General features: G+C 39.0%; 2 protein-coding genes across 4 annotated transcripts; both read right to left on the reverse strand.

Moving 5' to 3' along the window:
* Positions 1–881: 881 nt before the first annotated feature.
* LOC310925876 (transmembrane protein 205) lies at positions 882–7,681 on the reverse strand. Of its 3 annotated transcripts, XR_014592807.1 has the most exons (5): positions 7,576–7,681; positions 5,544–5,756; positions 4,230–4,393; positions 3,308–3,671; positions 2,354–2,378 (listed from the first exon to the last, which is right to left on the reverse strand). XR_014592807.1 is itself a non-coding variant. In XM_083887913.1 (4 exons), the coding sequence occupies exons 2-4, from the start codon at positions 5,641–5,643 to the stop codon at positions 3,369–3,371; spliced, it is 567 nt and encodes a 188-aa protein (XP_083744039.1). In that variant the 5' UTR covers positions 5,644–5,756; positions 7,576–7,681; the 3' UTR covers positions 882–3,368. The 3 variants fall into 3 exon arrangements, 2 of the variants coding, with proteins under 2 accessions (XP_083744039.1, XP_083744040.1); XM_083887913.1 differs by having other exon boundaries at positions 882–3,671; XM_083887914.1 differs by lacking the exon at positions 7,576–7,681 and adding an exon at positions 7,312–7,393 and having other exon boundaries at positions 882–3,671.
* Positions 7,682–9,440: 1,759 nt separating this feature from the next.
* On the reverse strand, positions 9,441–17,135 carry dhcr24 (24-dehydrocholesterol reductase; the record flags this gene model as incomplete). Its single annotated transcript, XM_083888000.1, has 9 exons — positions 9,441–9,594; positions 9,706–9,884; positions 9,970–10,167; positions 11,381–11,524; positions 11,709–11,972; positions 12,461–12,579; positions 13,072–13,177; positions 14,937–15,095; positions 16,905–17,135. The coding sequence occupies 9 exons, from the start codon at positions 17,133–17,135 to the stop codon at positions 9,441–9,443; spliced, it is 1,554 nt and encodes a 517-aa protein (XP_083744126.1).
* Positions 17,136–17,160: the final 25 nt, after the last annotated feature.

Raw genomic sequence — 17,160 nt, forward strand, 5'->3', positions numbered from 1 at the left:
TTTTTCTTTCAAAAAATGGTCACAAAATTTCACAGTATAGTATGTCGTTCAAAAATTGTCACAAACTTCATAGTATAGTATGTCGTCCAAAAATGGTGAAAAAAAGTCAAAGTATAGCATGTCGTCCAAAATTTGTCAAGAACGTCATACTATACGAAGTTGTCCAAAAATTTAAAACATTTTTGAAAAAAAAAAATTTTGGTCCAAAATTTGTCAAAACGTCATACATATTATATGGTCCAAAATTGTCAAAAATGTCATAGTATAGTACGTCGTCCAAAAATTGTTGAAAACGACATACTATACTATGTCGAAAAAAAAATGTTTGGTCCAGAATTTGACAAAAACGTCATACTATACAATATTTCGTTATAGATTTGAAACTTTTTTTGAAAAACATTTTTTGGTCCAAAATTTGACTTAAACGTCATACTATATACTATGTCATCCAAAATTTGTCAAGAATGTCATACTATACTATGTCGTCCAAAAATTTGGCAATTTTTGTGAAAAAAAATGTTTGGTCCAAAATTTGACAAAAACGTCATACTATACCATGTCTTGACAAATGCCTTGTTTGTGAAATTTTGGAGGACATACCAAAGTAAGACTTTTTTGTCAAATTTTGGATGACATTAAAGTAACATTTTCTTGTCAAAATGACTTTTTTGTCACATTTGCATTTATTTTGTCCACTGTATGCACAAAACCCAAAACACGTCCTGTAGCTTCCGAGTCATTTTGAACAACATTGAATTAAAATGAAGTAGAGATTTTAATGCAAACATATCTTTTAATGCAAAAATAGAGCACATATGTCAACAAAGTCAATGCCATCAACAGCTTCTATCTGTCTCATTAGACTATAACAATTATACCCCAAACTCAACCATCAATTAAAAAGAAAGGGGGTGGGGGGGGGGGCATGAGCTAAAATGTCATATCCCGCGATGTGATGAAGACAAATGACTTGCATTGAAATTGCATATTAACAAGAAACATCATAGAAAACCTGCAACATTTAAAACAACCAAGTAATATTGCACTGTTTCTGCCAGTCACAGGTATTCCTAGTTTTAACAGTTAATGAACATGACGACAATACAAACGAACACAAGTAGAACGGCGGGAAGAAAGATGAGAGAAAGTAACATCGATTCAATTGCAAAGTATTGCAATAATAATAAAAACAAATCTAAAACCTGAGAACTAATGAAAGAGTAAATCACTGCAGTGTGAGCACAATGCTTCCGTTGTGATCATGGCTTGATTGTAAGTGAAAGTGGGGAGATGTAATTCAGGTCTTCCTGAACAGCCTGTTCTATACAGAGCCACTAAAAAATTGAAGTGATTTTAAATGCTTGTGTTGCATTTCCCTCTCATCCATAGTAGCATATGATGCATAATTACTGGATGGTATAAGTAGCATCCATCTTCTCCCCTTTTATCCTGCACATGAGGGTCATGGGGGCTGCTGGTGCCAATCCCAGCTGACATGGGGTGAAAGACAGGGTGCACCACTGGACCAGTTCATCATCGGGCTGAACACAACCTTGTCAACAACCGTTCAGTCTCACACTGGGCAATTTAGAGCATCCAATTAACCTTTGCATGTTTCTGGGACATATGGGTGGAAACTGGAGAACCCAGAGAAAACCACAGGGACCAAGCACACAGGGAGAATATGCAAACTCCACACAGACTGGTACGGGAACCTGCAACCTTCTTACTGTGAGGCAACAGTGCCAACCACAGTGTGAACCCTGATGTAAAACGTTTAATTTAATTTAATTTTAAATATGCTTTATCGGCATTCACAAGTTGTTAAAGCAGCTACAGCACCAAAAACAGTCAAGAAAATAAATAACAATGGTAAACAGTTCTGTATCTAGTCTATAAGTAACCTCAAGTGCAGCTGTCAGTTTCTGTTTTTCAGATCAAGATTCAGACCACTGACCCTCTTGCTGTGAAGCAACACAACTAACCATGGCACCACCATGTGGCCCAAAGCAGAAGTACAAATATGTGACATCATGACCAGTTATCATTATTCTCAGCACTGTACTATGACCTTTTCCCCCTCTCAAATAATGTTTAAATGTGTTTGGATATATAAAAATTAATGACCCTAACCTCGCCCCGACCTTCATCTGAGGTCACAGCAGTGACCAAATCCAGTCAAAACTCAGCCCCTTTCATAATGAATAACTCAGTGAGATCACGAAGGAAATGATAACACCACTGTGATTTTCTGGTGGCTCTGTAATATTTAGACCTAGACCATCATCATCATCATCATCATCATCATCATCATCATCATCATCATCAAAAATCTGCTACACTATTAGAACTTCTGTCCTCATCACGTTTGTGTTCACCTGCAGGACAGAGAGTGTCTTCATTAACACACTTGTAATTAAAAGAATCTTACAACGACAAATCCTATAATATCTGCTGATGTCTGATCAAAGATGTGTGAAACTATCCAGCCCTCAGTATTACTGTTGCCAAATGAATAATACCATTCTGAAAAGTATACAAAAATAAAATAAATGTGAATATTTTTTGGTTTCTTTGCTCCGCTATAATAATAATAACAATAATAATAATAATAATATTGATTTGTATAGCACTTCTCAAATCCTTGCCACAAAAGTGTTTCCCTATTGAGAAAGTATTATCTTTGTGAATATCTTACATTTTTCTCCATTATCTGATTAATTTAGAACATTCTGAACCGATGAATCGGTGATGACAATAATTGCTAGCTTCAAAAGTGCAAGTACGTGTGGATGGAATAAAGCAACACTAATTCTATAACATTAAAAACGCTAGAACTCTCCTTCATACCAACAGTCAAAGAAGGCAAGAAAAGCACTTTCACAACAAAGTGCAGTCCCACAGTAACATGAGGTAATCCTGATAAACCTGCGACACCACACTGTGAACAAGGCATTAACACTCCACCCAAACAGGGAGAGCAGGACCGTGCAGCATACAGCACAGTCTCCTTAAGAATAAATGTTGCTTCACATGTGTGGATCAGTGTGGTGCTCTGGGCCATTTTCGTCCCAATATTGTTCCTCTGATGTTTTAAATACTTAAAATGAAGGATTTTTGAAGGCATTCGTTTTGTTTTTCAAAAGACAATAACTGAGGCTGAATTTGTCTACTGACAACATTAGGAGAGAAATTCAGCTTTACTGACAGCCTATAACCTGTCATTAATTCTCACTAAAGGCCCATATGAGTTTTCAAATCTTTTTTTTTTTACGGAAATACATTGCGTATTAAATATATAACTTACTGCTCTTATACAAAACTTTTTTTGTTGTTGTTGTTTTCAGTCCAGCCGCAGTGTGTCAGTGTTACAGTGTGACGAGGTTCTCAGCCATGTAACAGAGACTGTAGAAATTGCAGCCGATGCAGCAGAGGTTACAGAGGGAGCACAGTAGCTGGTACAGCCACAGGCGACTGCTGAGTTGTCTGTATTTGACGTCCGTGTCACACAGCTTGGCGTACGCCTCGCGGTTAGACGACAGGCCGATGTCCTGGCCCAGTCCACACGCCTGCTCAATGAGGTGCATGTCTGCCATGATGTCAGACGTCATTTGGCCAAACCACTGAGCGTTGACAGCCGCAACCATCACTGACACAAAGAAGATGAAGATCTGGCGGGGACAAGCAGTGACAAAACAGTGATGTAATTGCAATGATGCAATTCACACTAACCAGCAATTTTATTAGGCACACCTGTTTTACTGCTCCAAATATCTAGTGGACCAATCACATGGCAGCAACTCACTGCATTTAGGCATGTAGACATGGTCAAAACATACAAGTCAAAGTTAATGAACTTTGAATGTGATTTTTTTTCAAGCACAATCCCATCTAGTTTTACAAAGAATGGTCTGAAAGCAGAAAAATATTTAGTGAGCAGCAGTTATATAGGCAAAAATGCCTTGTCAATGCTTGGTCAGAAGAGGTGGAAGGTTTGCAATCACAGCAAGGCAACAGTAATACAAATAACCACTTGTTACATCTATGGTATGCAGAGGACCATCTCTGAATGCACTGCATGTCAAACCTTGATACATGACAGGCGACAGCAGCAGAAGACCACATCAGGTGCCACCCCTGCCACTTTTTTGGGGTGCCCTGTGAACCTAATAAAGTGGCTGATGAGGGTACGTGATGTGCAAAGTGATGATGTGGAAGAAACTACAGACCTGAAAGGCTTCTCTTTCATTGAGCAGGTCACAGGGATGATACACGGCGTATATGGTGAGGTTGAAGAAGGCACAAGCTGAACCCAGGTGGAGGTAGTACGGCACAAGACGACTCTGAATAAAGCCGTACGTGTGTCTGCTCAGGTGGCTGTCCATCACAAAGCCTGTGCAGAAACCAGAGAAAGTCATTAGCACTGCAGGGAACAACTGTTTTTTTTTCTGATTACAGCTGAACTGAGCCACAATAGTGTATGGTCAGATAATCCAACATAAGAATATACATCTCACTTTGATTTCTGGATTTTTTTTTTACATCTTTGACATGGAATACACAGTGATTAAACTACACTCTTCATCTTGCTTCTTCTCTCTTAAGTTGTAGGGAAAGAAATTATTATATTGTTGCCACAGCCACACCTCAGTGATGCTTCTATAAATACAGTGGTGAAATAATGGCAGGGAGTTCAGGAGCTGCACTGTAATGTGTCAATTAGTTAATGACTGCATGGAGAGTGGAATGTGAATGACCGCTCCATAAGCACAGACATGCTGTGGATTTTTGTCAACTGTGTAAGTGGACTGAGCTGCAGGTGAAGAAGTTGAGTTCACATCTTACCCTTACAAAGGCAACACAAAGTTCTAACCCGTGAACAACTTTCTGTACTTGATTCCTTAATTTGTTTCTGGAACATTTTCTTTAATGTTTCTGTAATGCATTCTAGGTGTAGGATTCACGATACGATACACGGTCACACGATACAACGATTCTATGATAATCACTATATTGACTATATAAGACAATCATTTAGCGATACATCACAACATCTGTGTAACTAAAGGAAACTTCTGTGAAAAGTTACAAGTGCAGGATTTCTCTATTTATTCACAACATAGAGAACAAAGTATATAAAGTCTAACGTAGTTTTCTCCACCATTATCCCACTGTAAACTCACTCTTCTTAACTTAACTTCCACCCAAGTTACATTCATCTGCACATTCAAGTAACTACGCGTGGTGAGTCAAACTAGTAGGGACTGTTCACTTTAGAGCGTGTTAATTTGTCCCTGGCGAATTGCAAAAGGAATAGAAGGAAGACGATATACGGTATTTTGACTCACCCCTAATGTATAAAGTCAATGAATAAAGTTGTCTGGGAAAAAAGTTTGAGTTGTTGATGTCAGAGTTTGTACTCCCTCCTAAACTCATTAACAGTATCATAATGAATAATAATGGGTAGGGAGGCATGTCAAGATTACAACAAAGAAGACAAAACATGGTTGAGTAACTAATCACAGTGTGTGCATGGAACTAACTTGAAATAAAGGTGACCCAAATTTGCATTCCCCAGTAAGTGGAGAGCAGCAGCAACTGCAGCAGCTTCACACTGTACGTGGGCTCATGGTCGGTGGCCATGACAACGATTCCTCTTCGCTTTCTCTCTGCAGCAACTGCACCGTCTGGACCTGGACGTGGACCTGGAATGCGTCTCGCCTTGCAACCTTGGTCTCGTTTCACATCAGAGAACTCTGCAAACATAAATCCACATGCCACAGTGAGGGTGTGGCACCAAGCAGAACATTAACTTAAGTCACGTGAAAAGTGAGTTTAGGGTTTGTCAGATCCAGGTATTGTTTGAAGTCAAGTAGAGCACGACCCAGAGGGTTCAAACAAACAGCACAGTAAAACTGTTAATAGTTTCACTTTGGGGCATTGTTGCTGAAAAGCAACAGGCTAAGATGAACAGGTAACTGAAATGATTCAAAAATACAGCGATAACATAAAGAAATATAAATATATATTATGGAAATATATATAATTCAATATATACAAATTTAGAGCATTTAAACTACACTATGCATGTGTCAATGCAATCAATGCAATACCTAATTTGAGCTGATATACATTTTGTGAATGATTTACCTTCTCTAACATTGTGACTTGTCCTGTATACAGTAAATGCAGTTCACATAAACAGCACCTCCATGTCTTCAAGGAAGGGTGGAGGATGAAAAGGAAAGAATAACATTAAATTCTGTAGGCCAATACATAATACAAGCCATTTTAGGACCTTGGTTAAATAACTGTTTAGGGTAAACTGCATTTTACGCTGACACACTGAACATTTATGCTTTTATGTCGTCTTTGTAGATAATACAATTTACACATTTGATTTTGTGTTTTAGAGTAGCAGGAAATGTTTTAAGGGGGCATTAATATGTAAATTTTTCAATGATACCAATAAAAATGGTGTTACATTTCAAATGACGCATTCATTGCATTCATTTTTTCTGTGTGCATAGGCTACTAACTGTGAGGATTTTTGTGATATTGTTTTATATTTTTGTGAACCATGATAAAACATTACCACCACCATTAGACACACCATTAAAAAACTATTCTAATGCAATGTTGATAACGTAAAGACACATTTGGCCAAATTATCACAATAGCTGTAACTGTGTTTGATACATTAATAAAATTACTGTTCTGTAAACTATCTCTGACACTGAAATAGTCAATGTCATTCACTTTTGGCACATTTTGCACACACAAAAAGAAAAGAAATGCAGCATTTGAGATTGGCCTAATGTGTTATTTCGATTTGTAAAATATTAATTATTCTGCTCTAGTTCTCCCCACACTTTTTGGTATTTAAAGTCATCAATAAAACAAACTATCTTGAAAAACAGGTGTTCTGATATGAAATGAGTACTGGTGTCATACAAAGTGATCATGTACAGGGGATACTGGCGTGTCGAAGTTATGCTCCCCCGTATACACAACATTTATCTCCGTTTGTAAAAGCAAAACACACAATAAAGGTGTCATAACTCAGTAAGGTAGCACTTACTCGATAGAGAAGCAACATTTAATAAGCTCCACAAACTTCCGCATTGTTGTCAAGGAAACCGGTTTGCTGTCTTGACCTTTCTCCTACTGTGGCATTGTGTATATATATTTGTATTGTACCAGGAGAAAAAATAAATACTACAAAGTACATACACAGCTAATATTAGCCTACCATAGTATCTCATTGACATATTACATATCTGCTTGATTTCACTGCTAACAAGCACTTACAACAGCAGAAGCCCACGAGTGACCGACGGGGGCGTCAACGACGCTTCAAAGTCACCTTTTATGTCAACTAACAACGAGTGTGTGAGCAAGTTTTAGCAGTTAACGACACTAACTGGCAGCTAACAGCTAGCCAAATGTTAACTTTAAAGTAAAGTTAGCTTCGCGTTGGAAACTATCTCACGACTCCTTTCACTGCGCGTGTTCATCCTAATGTCAAAGCAAACAGTGTGGCTTTAAGAGTAATAAATAAGAGTACAGGCCTACCTGTGTTTCCAAAAAAAAAAAGCACAACTCCAATCGAGCTTTTGCTGTCGTTGCTGCAGATGTAAACGGAGTGAACCTGCTAACTGCAGCTGCTGCTACACACACAACTGAAGAAGGCGGAACAGCAGCTCATGTGCTCTCTGCTAGTTTCACTGTCAGTCCTTCCTTCTGTACCACAACAGGTACAACCTTCCTTAGTCCTGCTGTGAGCAGCAAAGCACTGCTGCTTACATACAAGTATATAGATGTGTTATTATGTTTAGCAAGGCTACAATAAGCAATATGTTAAAGTCTCATGTATTTAGTGTGACTTGAATGCTCTGTATAACTGGAATGAAACCCCCAAAAAACCTATATTTCACATAAAAAAATTTCTGTTGTGGAAAAAGGTCTGCTACACCATAAGCATTTACATACACATGTCGTATGAGTAACACTCATTGACAGCTTGTTAATAATATGTAACATGAACTTTCCGTCACATCATTCCAATCCAAATGCCAGTGATCACAGAATTTGACAGACAAAAAAACAACAAAGCTGGTGATGCTGTGGGACTTGTCCTTGGCACAGACATGTCTATATGAATGGTTGGTGGAGGAGTAAAGTAGTAGTATGTAGGCTCAGAGCCAACATAAATACTGCCACGTATATTTACTGTAACTGTGTTGTTCTTAACCAGTAGATCCTGGTTAGAAGTGGTGGAAGAAGTACTCTGATCTATATTAAAAATATTGAGAGCAAACCTTAATAGACCGATACAAAGAGTGTTTTCACTTAAAAGTAGAAAGAAACAAATATAATACCTCAAAATAAAACTCCATTATTGAAAATATCATGAATGTATTTGGTTACTAATTTATGTTGTCTTGGTGAGACAGTGATAATGAACAATCAGCAATCTTTTAGGGTTTACACTGGGGAGTAGTTCAAGTCATTTTTCAGACAACCACTTTGCTTTGACTCCTTGCCAACTCATTTCAACTAATAAGCTTTGCACTGCACTGTGCTGTTGTGTGTACTATAAAGTCAATCAAATCTGTTCAGAACAATCACTTTATTACATGAATACTCTGTCGCTACACAACAGAAGCACTCAGTAGACATGAAAACTCAGAAGTCATTAATTAATCACATGAGTAATCTACTTAGTACTCACGGGTGGTAACATTAGCCTAAAAATCAGTTTTAGCCCAAAATATAAATGGAATACACTTTCCCACATTTGACAAGTTGTCCCGAATGAACCGATTTTTGTGTCTAATATTGGTCCTCACATTACTAGACAGATCTCTCTATCGGTCGAGTACACAAACTTAGCTCTGTATGGCTGTGTCCATACTACAGCCAACAACTTTGCACATATATAGTGTACTTTTTAAAAACAAAAAGCACTGATGGAACAGAATAGATGTACTTTATTATCCCAAACTGGAAAATTAGAGCATTTCACAGTAGAATATAGATTTTAATTAAGCACCTTTCACAGTCAAGATGATATTTTCTCAATATCCTATTAGTTATGATTATGAGGCAACATTTATGGCACTTAGGTATTAAGTTGTTTTAACAGGGAAACACTTTTTTTTTTGAAATATGACATTTGGTGACATTTGCTTTCATTACATGTACAGTTTTTAGTGAGGCCGTACATGAAATCAGAGCATGAACTTTAACATAGAAAAACACAATATATTCATCACGTGAATGCAAAGCAAACTTCCAACATAGGAATGAATAGATCTTAGTGTATAAAAAGCATGTGCTTTGGTTAAAAAAATGTCCCCAAACAAGTTGTCTTTCACCAGGTGTGAAATGCAGATTGTGCGTTGAGGTGAGAAGAGATCAGGTGCCAGTGATGAGGGTCAGTGTCGAGCAGATTTACAGATTTTGTCATAATTCTCCGGAAAGGCGTCCTTACAACCTAGTTCCTCTCTCAGTTTGTGATACAGTCGCCCGTCAAACATGTCCCAAAACTCCTCCCGGTCCATGTACACATCTGCATACAACATCTGGAACCTGCATGAGTCGCACAAACAAAAAGTCGATGTCTCAGTGTGTTCATACAAAAAGAGTGTGATGGACAGTTATATCTGCTCAGTCATGTAATATGCAAAATCTCAGACTTACCCATGAACATCTCTCACAAACTTCTCCAGCTGACGTGTTGTTGTTTTAGCTTCAAAGTGTTTGACCTTTGGCTCGCCGTAAGCCCCGATATCCACATACAGTTCCTCCTCTTCACCTTTGGGATGAACCATCCCTCTGCCTGGCAGCAACAGGAAAGGACACAGCCACAGAGGGTAGACCTGAAATAACACAAGATGTTTTCAAAAATACACACTTTTTGCAACTAAGATGATACTTAATAGGGTTATTTTATATCCGTTTTACATTGATGTCCTGGTGGAAGCGTGTGATGGCCTCCTGCAGAGATTTCATAGGCACCAGCATGTCCTGAACCACGTGGTGCTGTTCGTAAAGCCGTCTGATGGTTTCTCCTTGTGTTAGCTTGAGCAGAGAGATCTTAGGAGGAACCATCCACCCAAAAACCCAGCGGAAGATCGGATTGTTGCCGAATGGGATGATGTCCTGGAGGAAAGACACAAATATATAAACCCAGTTGCACAAACGAGTTAAAAGACGTTAAATCAAAGTGGATTTTCTGTGATGCATTGTGGTATGACATGTCAGTTACGAGTACTAATACTGCTTACTTACTAATACCAAAACTTCATTTCTATTATTGATACTATGTGATTTGTCGGGTTGCTAGTTTTACCGTGTTTAGTCGCAACAACTTTTGTACATATCACTGTACAGTCACTGCATCTTTGCTAAATTTCGTAAATTGAGTCCAAATTTATAGAGATATTTTATAGAGTCCAAATTTACCAGCCATGAAGCCTCAAGAATAAACAACACAGCACAACGTCTCAAGTGCTCACTCCACGCCGGCGGCTTTGTTTGAGTTTGAATAAACATAACAAGCACTGATTGTGGCACCAGTACTGACTGATACGCTGGATCAAGTGTTATTTATTAAGCAAAACATCTACTCATAATTAAACTGCATATTTAGCTTGGTCAGAAACATTTTTTTATTTAATTTTAAAATGATAAAATAATGCAAAAAGTTAGGTTTGACCTTTTACATGAAACACATGGACATGTGTATATAGAAGCTTATAATAAGCAATGCTTTTACTGGGACTATGGCAATTAATCACAAAATGTTGTGGAGACTTTCTGATCTCTAAAATTCCACCAGAGGGCAGCCACGCCTCCTAGCAAGAGTGAACAAGAGAGACAAATTGTTGATTAACGATTTAATGAAAGCATAAGTCAGCTCCACGTCTGTCTGCCTTTCTTCTGCACTGCTTGCAAAAAAAAGAAAATCCTTTCAAAATAAAAGAGCAACCAAAAGCCCTAAGCGCGACCTTCAGATATCTGTCAAACCAGTACTATGCATAATTCATCACACCATTTACTGTTACAGAAGGCAAAGGATGCCAAGCCCTTCTCTCTAATGGCTAATGGTGTGTGTATATGTGAGTACAAAATGTGTGCATGCAAGAGAGAGAGAAAGACTATTAAAAGTGTAATAAAAAGTAGGGAGCAAGCAATTGGTAAGATGTTTGTAAGCTAAAATCTGGCAGGTGTGTGCAGTGCATTAATGCAAACTTACAGCTTGTGAAAGTGTCTGTGTTTTGTGTTGTGTTTTATGTAAACACCGTTTTAATCTTAATGCGACTTGCTGGTAAAATAGAGGTCAAATAAATAAAATGTGTGCTTTTTGGAGTACCTGAAGTTCCCAGAAGATGCTGCGTGTGTGTCTGTGGTAGTACTGTCTCAGAGGGATGTACTCCACTCCACCTTTGTCCCTTTTCAGGTAACCCTCCACGTGTTTGAAGAACCAGGGTTTAAAGTGCAGCCCGATTCTGTTGATCTGGTGCCAAAAGGAAAAAAAAGTGAAGTTAAATTTGAAAAATACACAATATACATAGCATTCAAAGAGAGGACACTCATAGATAATGCATTCCCTTAACCATCACAGCCTAACCTAAACCTAATACTAACCCTCACACCAAGTCATAACCTATAAACATGTAATAGTGCATACACACACATACCTTATCAGGCTCTGCGTGGTCAGTCATGGTTCCACTCATGATGACAGCACTGTCCAGACTGTACTGAAGGCCTTCGACAAATGCGTTCTGCTTGTTCTCCGATTCCTGAGTGAAGCGTTTACAGATGTTCTCCAGCCCTCTCACTGGCTCATAGTGCAGCTTCACCCACTGCTTTGCCGGGACTATTTTAATCTCAGCTGCAACCAGGAATCCCAGAGTACCACAGGACCACGGGACAGCGTGGAACAGGTCTGAGTTTTCCTCCTGTGTGACAGGAAAAAAATGAAGTATTTTCAGTTTGATGTATAGTACACTTGTAGTGATTGAAGTGGTTTCAGCGTCTTGGTAACTAACGTGAACAAAGCCAACACTGGCCACAAGAAGGTCACTCATTCACCAGCCAACAGCCATTTTCACTCTACTGTGCATCCTTACATCATACTGTATAAATCATTAACCTATAATAATTTGCACAAAGCAACCTGTACTGCTAATGGGGGAAGTGATAATATTTTATGATATAATACATGTGTTCACAGTCATCCAGTTATAGCCATACTTATGTGACTGAGGCAAGGCAAGCAACATTATCAGCGCCATAAGTTCAGTACACATTGCGGCATATTATGAGATGGAATGGTGATAACATACAGGGAAATTAGATAACAGCAGCAGAGAAAAGCATTGGACAGCCTTTGTGTTTGCTTTGTGACGATATGAACAATATCATGGTCCAGGCGCTCAGTACTTACCTCAGAGCAGCGTACAAAACTGCCATCAGCTAGGACGAGTTCAAACGCAACACAGATGTGCTGAAACAGTCCGTAAATGTGAGAGGACGCCTCAATGCCTGTACCCATCACCAGGCCACCTGGCATAAGGGAGAGAATATCAATCTGTTCTTAGTCGCGTGGTTTCATTCCAAGTGAGACCAACAAAAGGCTAACACTTGAGCAGAGAGCAGATTCTGCCTACAGGGAGTCACAATACGTGTGCCGACATGGACAACAGGATAAATGAATGTACCACAGCCTGATGGGAAAACATTAGATTGTTGATGCACAGTTTATGGCATCAGGAAATCCATATTGTAACCTGATCCAGGGGTGCTTCCAATGCTGCAGCCATTTCCTCCCAGTTTTCATCTTTTGAGCTACAACATCAATCGTCTAACACAATTAGAGAAATCACTGAGGGTCTAAACAGGATACACTGACTGACAAGAGGAGATGCAGGATCTAAATCACTGAATGGCGAGCAGTGGAAATCATCAGGACAGCTCTATTTCTAGAAACAAGATGGTGACACCCTCGAATGATTCCCCAGGAAACAACCCACATTGATTTTTGTATAGTCTACGTACCCACAGTGAGATCATCCAGCTCAGGCACCACCGGCAGTGTCCAGCCAATAGGACTGAGGAGTGCAGTCACCTGACCCATGTTGGCCAGTGGTTCAACTCGAACAACCTTAAGAGACAAGATCACTGAGAGTAAAAATGCTGATGTTTATATCAATTAAAGCGAAAACATGAGTAAAACCCTGGCTGTAAATTAAAAAACTAAGTTAATTCCTTCAAATTAAGTTGTGCCGCTGGTTGACTTGTTTACACCAAGTCTGATCTTATGTCAGATCTTAAGTGATGTCTCTCCTTATGATAACATCTTACACATCAGCTGCTGCAACACGAAGGAAATGATGAACCAAACCACATCAGGAATAAAAGTCTCCATCTCTGCAAGTCTGTAGGCACAAACATTCTTGGAGCTAAATGTTAACATTGGCGCTGTATTGAACTTACAACGACAATGTTTACATGCTGATGTTAAAGGATTTCAATCTTCAAATAATATCTCAAGATTATTTTAATGGGACATAAATGTACTACAGGGAATCTGTAGTAATCACCTGTATTGGCACTAAAGAACTTCTGGTTTTGGGTTTAATACCGTTTTAAAAACTGTAAGTTTACCCCAAGAGCAAACCCTACATAGTGCTACTATGTAAACATTAACTGTTTGCGAAAATTCAGTATGCTACCCATAAATATGTTTGTATACGTGTAAAGGTGCTCTAAAATCATTTAAAATTCTGCCTAGGGCCTCAATTTGACCAGGGGCGGCCCTGAAAATCCAAAATAGCGTTGCTATGTAAACATTAACGGTTTGCATAAATTCAACATACTACCCCATAAGTATGTTTGTTTAAGTGTAGAGGTGCTCTAAAATAATTTAAAATTCTGGTTAGGGCCTCAATTTGACCAGGGGCGGCCCTGCGGTTTACCTTTATAGAGGTAAATATTTACCGTGTTCACCATCTGATTTTAGCATGTTAGCTTGTTTGTATACTAAATGCAAAGTACAGCTGAGACACAGCTGAAACATCGTTTATGGACAAGTGAAAACTTCAACCTTTTGGCTGAGCTAAATGTGAAGTTAGCAGGGTTCTTTCTCTGAGGACAAGGAAATATCGGAGGTAAATTTGATGCCATCCAGCAAATAGGCTCCTTTTAAAGTGGCATTAGAATGCGTTTTCTGTGATCAGATAGCGCTTCACCACATGCATTTACACCCGGTATTACAAGCGTCTCCGGTGTCCACATCCGATTGCTTTCCGATCACGGTCATCCCCTCTTACGTCACCTTCCCCTCTTATTCTGCAAAGATTGTCTGGACTCCTCTTTGCTTTTCGAAGCAGGGAAAATAAAAATGTGTCTTTTCCACTGGCGTAGTTGTTGTGGGTGAAGCAGAAATGCAGCGGAGACTCATTGCATTTGCACTTCTGTGGTCACAACGCATCTACGACCACCTGAAGTGGTTTGTCAGATCGGATAATAATCCGTCCTTGGGTGTACTTACACCTGAACTTACAAGTAGACATGAGCTATCTGATTCCAATCGGATCACAGAAAATACATTTTAATGCCAGGTGTAAAGGGAGCCATTGTTTTTGAGATAATTCAGTCAGGATCCAAGTGTCTGATCAACATGCTAACACTGCTAAAATAGATTAAAGATTCCTAAAAGGTCATAAATGTATAATGATTGACCGATTACCTTCATATATTCATTTTACACATCATAGCAGAAAATGCACAGGTAGTAGTTGTGGCTGACAAGAATATTCTTGTATCCAAGAAATTATTAATGCTATCAGTTAGTTGATTTTCCTATGATGACGTGTTGATTTGTCTCTTAGGCAAAGCAAAACATATGCATTTCCCCTCACCTGCCTCTTTGTGTCCACCTCCAGAATGTCCATCATGTTGATCATTATGTTTTTGTGTGTTTTCTTGTACTTTCCCACCCTGAGAGACACAGTGAGCCAGCCGGGACGACCCGTGCACATGTAGTTCTTCTTACCCTCCTGCTTCCTCCACTCGCGCACCTGAGGTGATACATGACAGGGGTAAGAACATGTTATTATCAGCAGAGGAACTACAGAAGAAGATACTACATACCTGAATCTCTTCAACTTAAAGGTCTGAGGTCAAAGGTCTTATCAGCTCATTTGAGCTATTCAAGGAATGCTGAGTGAATGCTACTTAATCTTTAATCCCATTGTGAACAGCTTAAATGTATCTTTCCTTCATTATTCCCAAATATCAAAATAATGACTTTATAGCCAGACTAATAATCTTCTACTTCTGAGAATTGCCTCTATCCTGATTCCTGAGCAAATCTTGACGTTAGTGGCTTCTCTCTTTCTTACACGACCTGACACATTCTATCAGCAAACTAAATCCTTGGTATATTTTATAGAAGCAAGACATTTTATTGTTTTGAGCAGGTTACAGGTAGAGGATTTTAGTCAAATATGCTGACTTAGTCAACAATGTTGCAACAGGTTAGGGAATTCAGGGAATTGCCTGGGGGTCCTTGGCTGAAGTGGGCCCCCAAGAATGGCCACTTACTGTACATAAGTCATCATCAATGATGATTTTGAGAGAACCACCTTAAATGTTAGGATTGCCACGTACACCAACAATATTCCCTTATTACTTGAGAAGTTCCCTAATAGTGGAATAATCTTTTGTATTGTGTACTGTATAACAATATGTAAACATTTGTCATCTGGGTCATAATCTTCTTCAGTAGTTAGCTGTGGGCGACTGGGCTTACTCCAGTTGAGTTCAAGTCCAGTTGCCCACAGCTAATTACTGAAGAAAATTTGCATTATTTACATTTATATTGTATCTTGAATGTTTTAGTAGGGCAGCATTGTAAATGAGAGCATTGCTGCTGATTTGGTTTTACTCAGAATGAATAAAGGTTGTCTATCAGCCAATCACATGGCAGCAATTCAGTTTGTTTTTCAGCCTTTAGACATGATTGAGACAAACTGCTCAAAGTGGGCATCGGAATGGTGATTTAAGTGACTCTGAATGTGGAATGCCTGTTGTTGCCACAGGGTCTGCATCAGAAACTGCCGACTTACTGGAATTTTAATGCACAACCATCACAGAGTTTACAGTGAGTGGTAAATAAAAAAAAGATTCCAGTGAGCAGCAGTTCGCAACAGCAACTCAAAGAACCACTGTTTAGACCAAAAGTGTGAAGATCATCTTTGAAAGCACAACACATAAAAACTTAGAGGAAGATGAGCCGCAGCAGCAGAAGATGAAGATGATGCAATTATGCAATATTTGATTTACATAATACCTAAAGAAGTGGTCAGCAAATAATACAAACGATTGAGATAGTTCATAGATTGCTTTCTTATTACACAATTTACAAATTCAAATGAATTATTCATGTTAGAATATTATGAATAGCCAAAAGGGGGACGACTCAAAAATTTGAATGCAAATCTATGACAAAATGAGCTCCTACTTATCACTAGATTTATAATGTCAGTAAACATTTTCCTGAGCTGTGGAGTTTATGGTCTCACTTGCACGTTTATGGTCTTCTTCTTCTAATGATTTTCTGCAGGCTGTACACTGAGAGGCGAAATGCTGCCCTCCACTACCGGTTGATAAGGCCCCCCCATCTCACCTGGTCTGAGCCCCCAAGTTCACTAAAAACGTCCCTGGATTGTTATGCTTAACCCATTCACAGTTGCTCCATAGGTTGTGTGTATTAAGCTATTTTGCTATGTTGGATTCTTAAGATTAAACCTGATACAAACCGCATATAAACACACACCTGTGTGCACAGAGGCTTTTCTTTCTTTCTTTCTTTTTTTTTTGCTCACCTGTCGCTGAATGTTTCGCACGCGCTCGTCGTGCAGTTTTGGCGCAGAGCACATCTTGAAAATGAGCCATGCCCGCACGTAATAATACACGTCAAATATGACGGAGAGCGGCAGCAGGAACAGGCAGACAAATATCCACCGCTGGTGAACGATCACGTAGTCTAGACCTTTAACTTTGATCCAGAGCAGGAACATCAAGACCAAGCCTCCTAAATACAAGAGCGGAGCCATCGTGTCTGCACACACACACACACTC

This window comes from Microchirus variegatus (genome assembly GCF_963457635.1).
Source record: "Microchirus variegatus genome assembly, chromosome: 4".
Lineage (NCBI taxonomy): Eukaryota > Metazoa > Chordata > Actinopteri > Pleuronectiformes > Soleidae > Microchirus > Microchirus variegatus.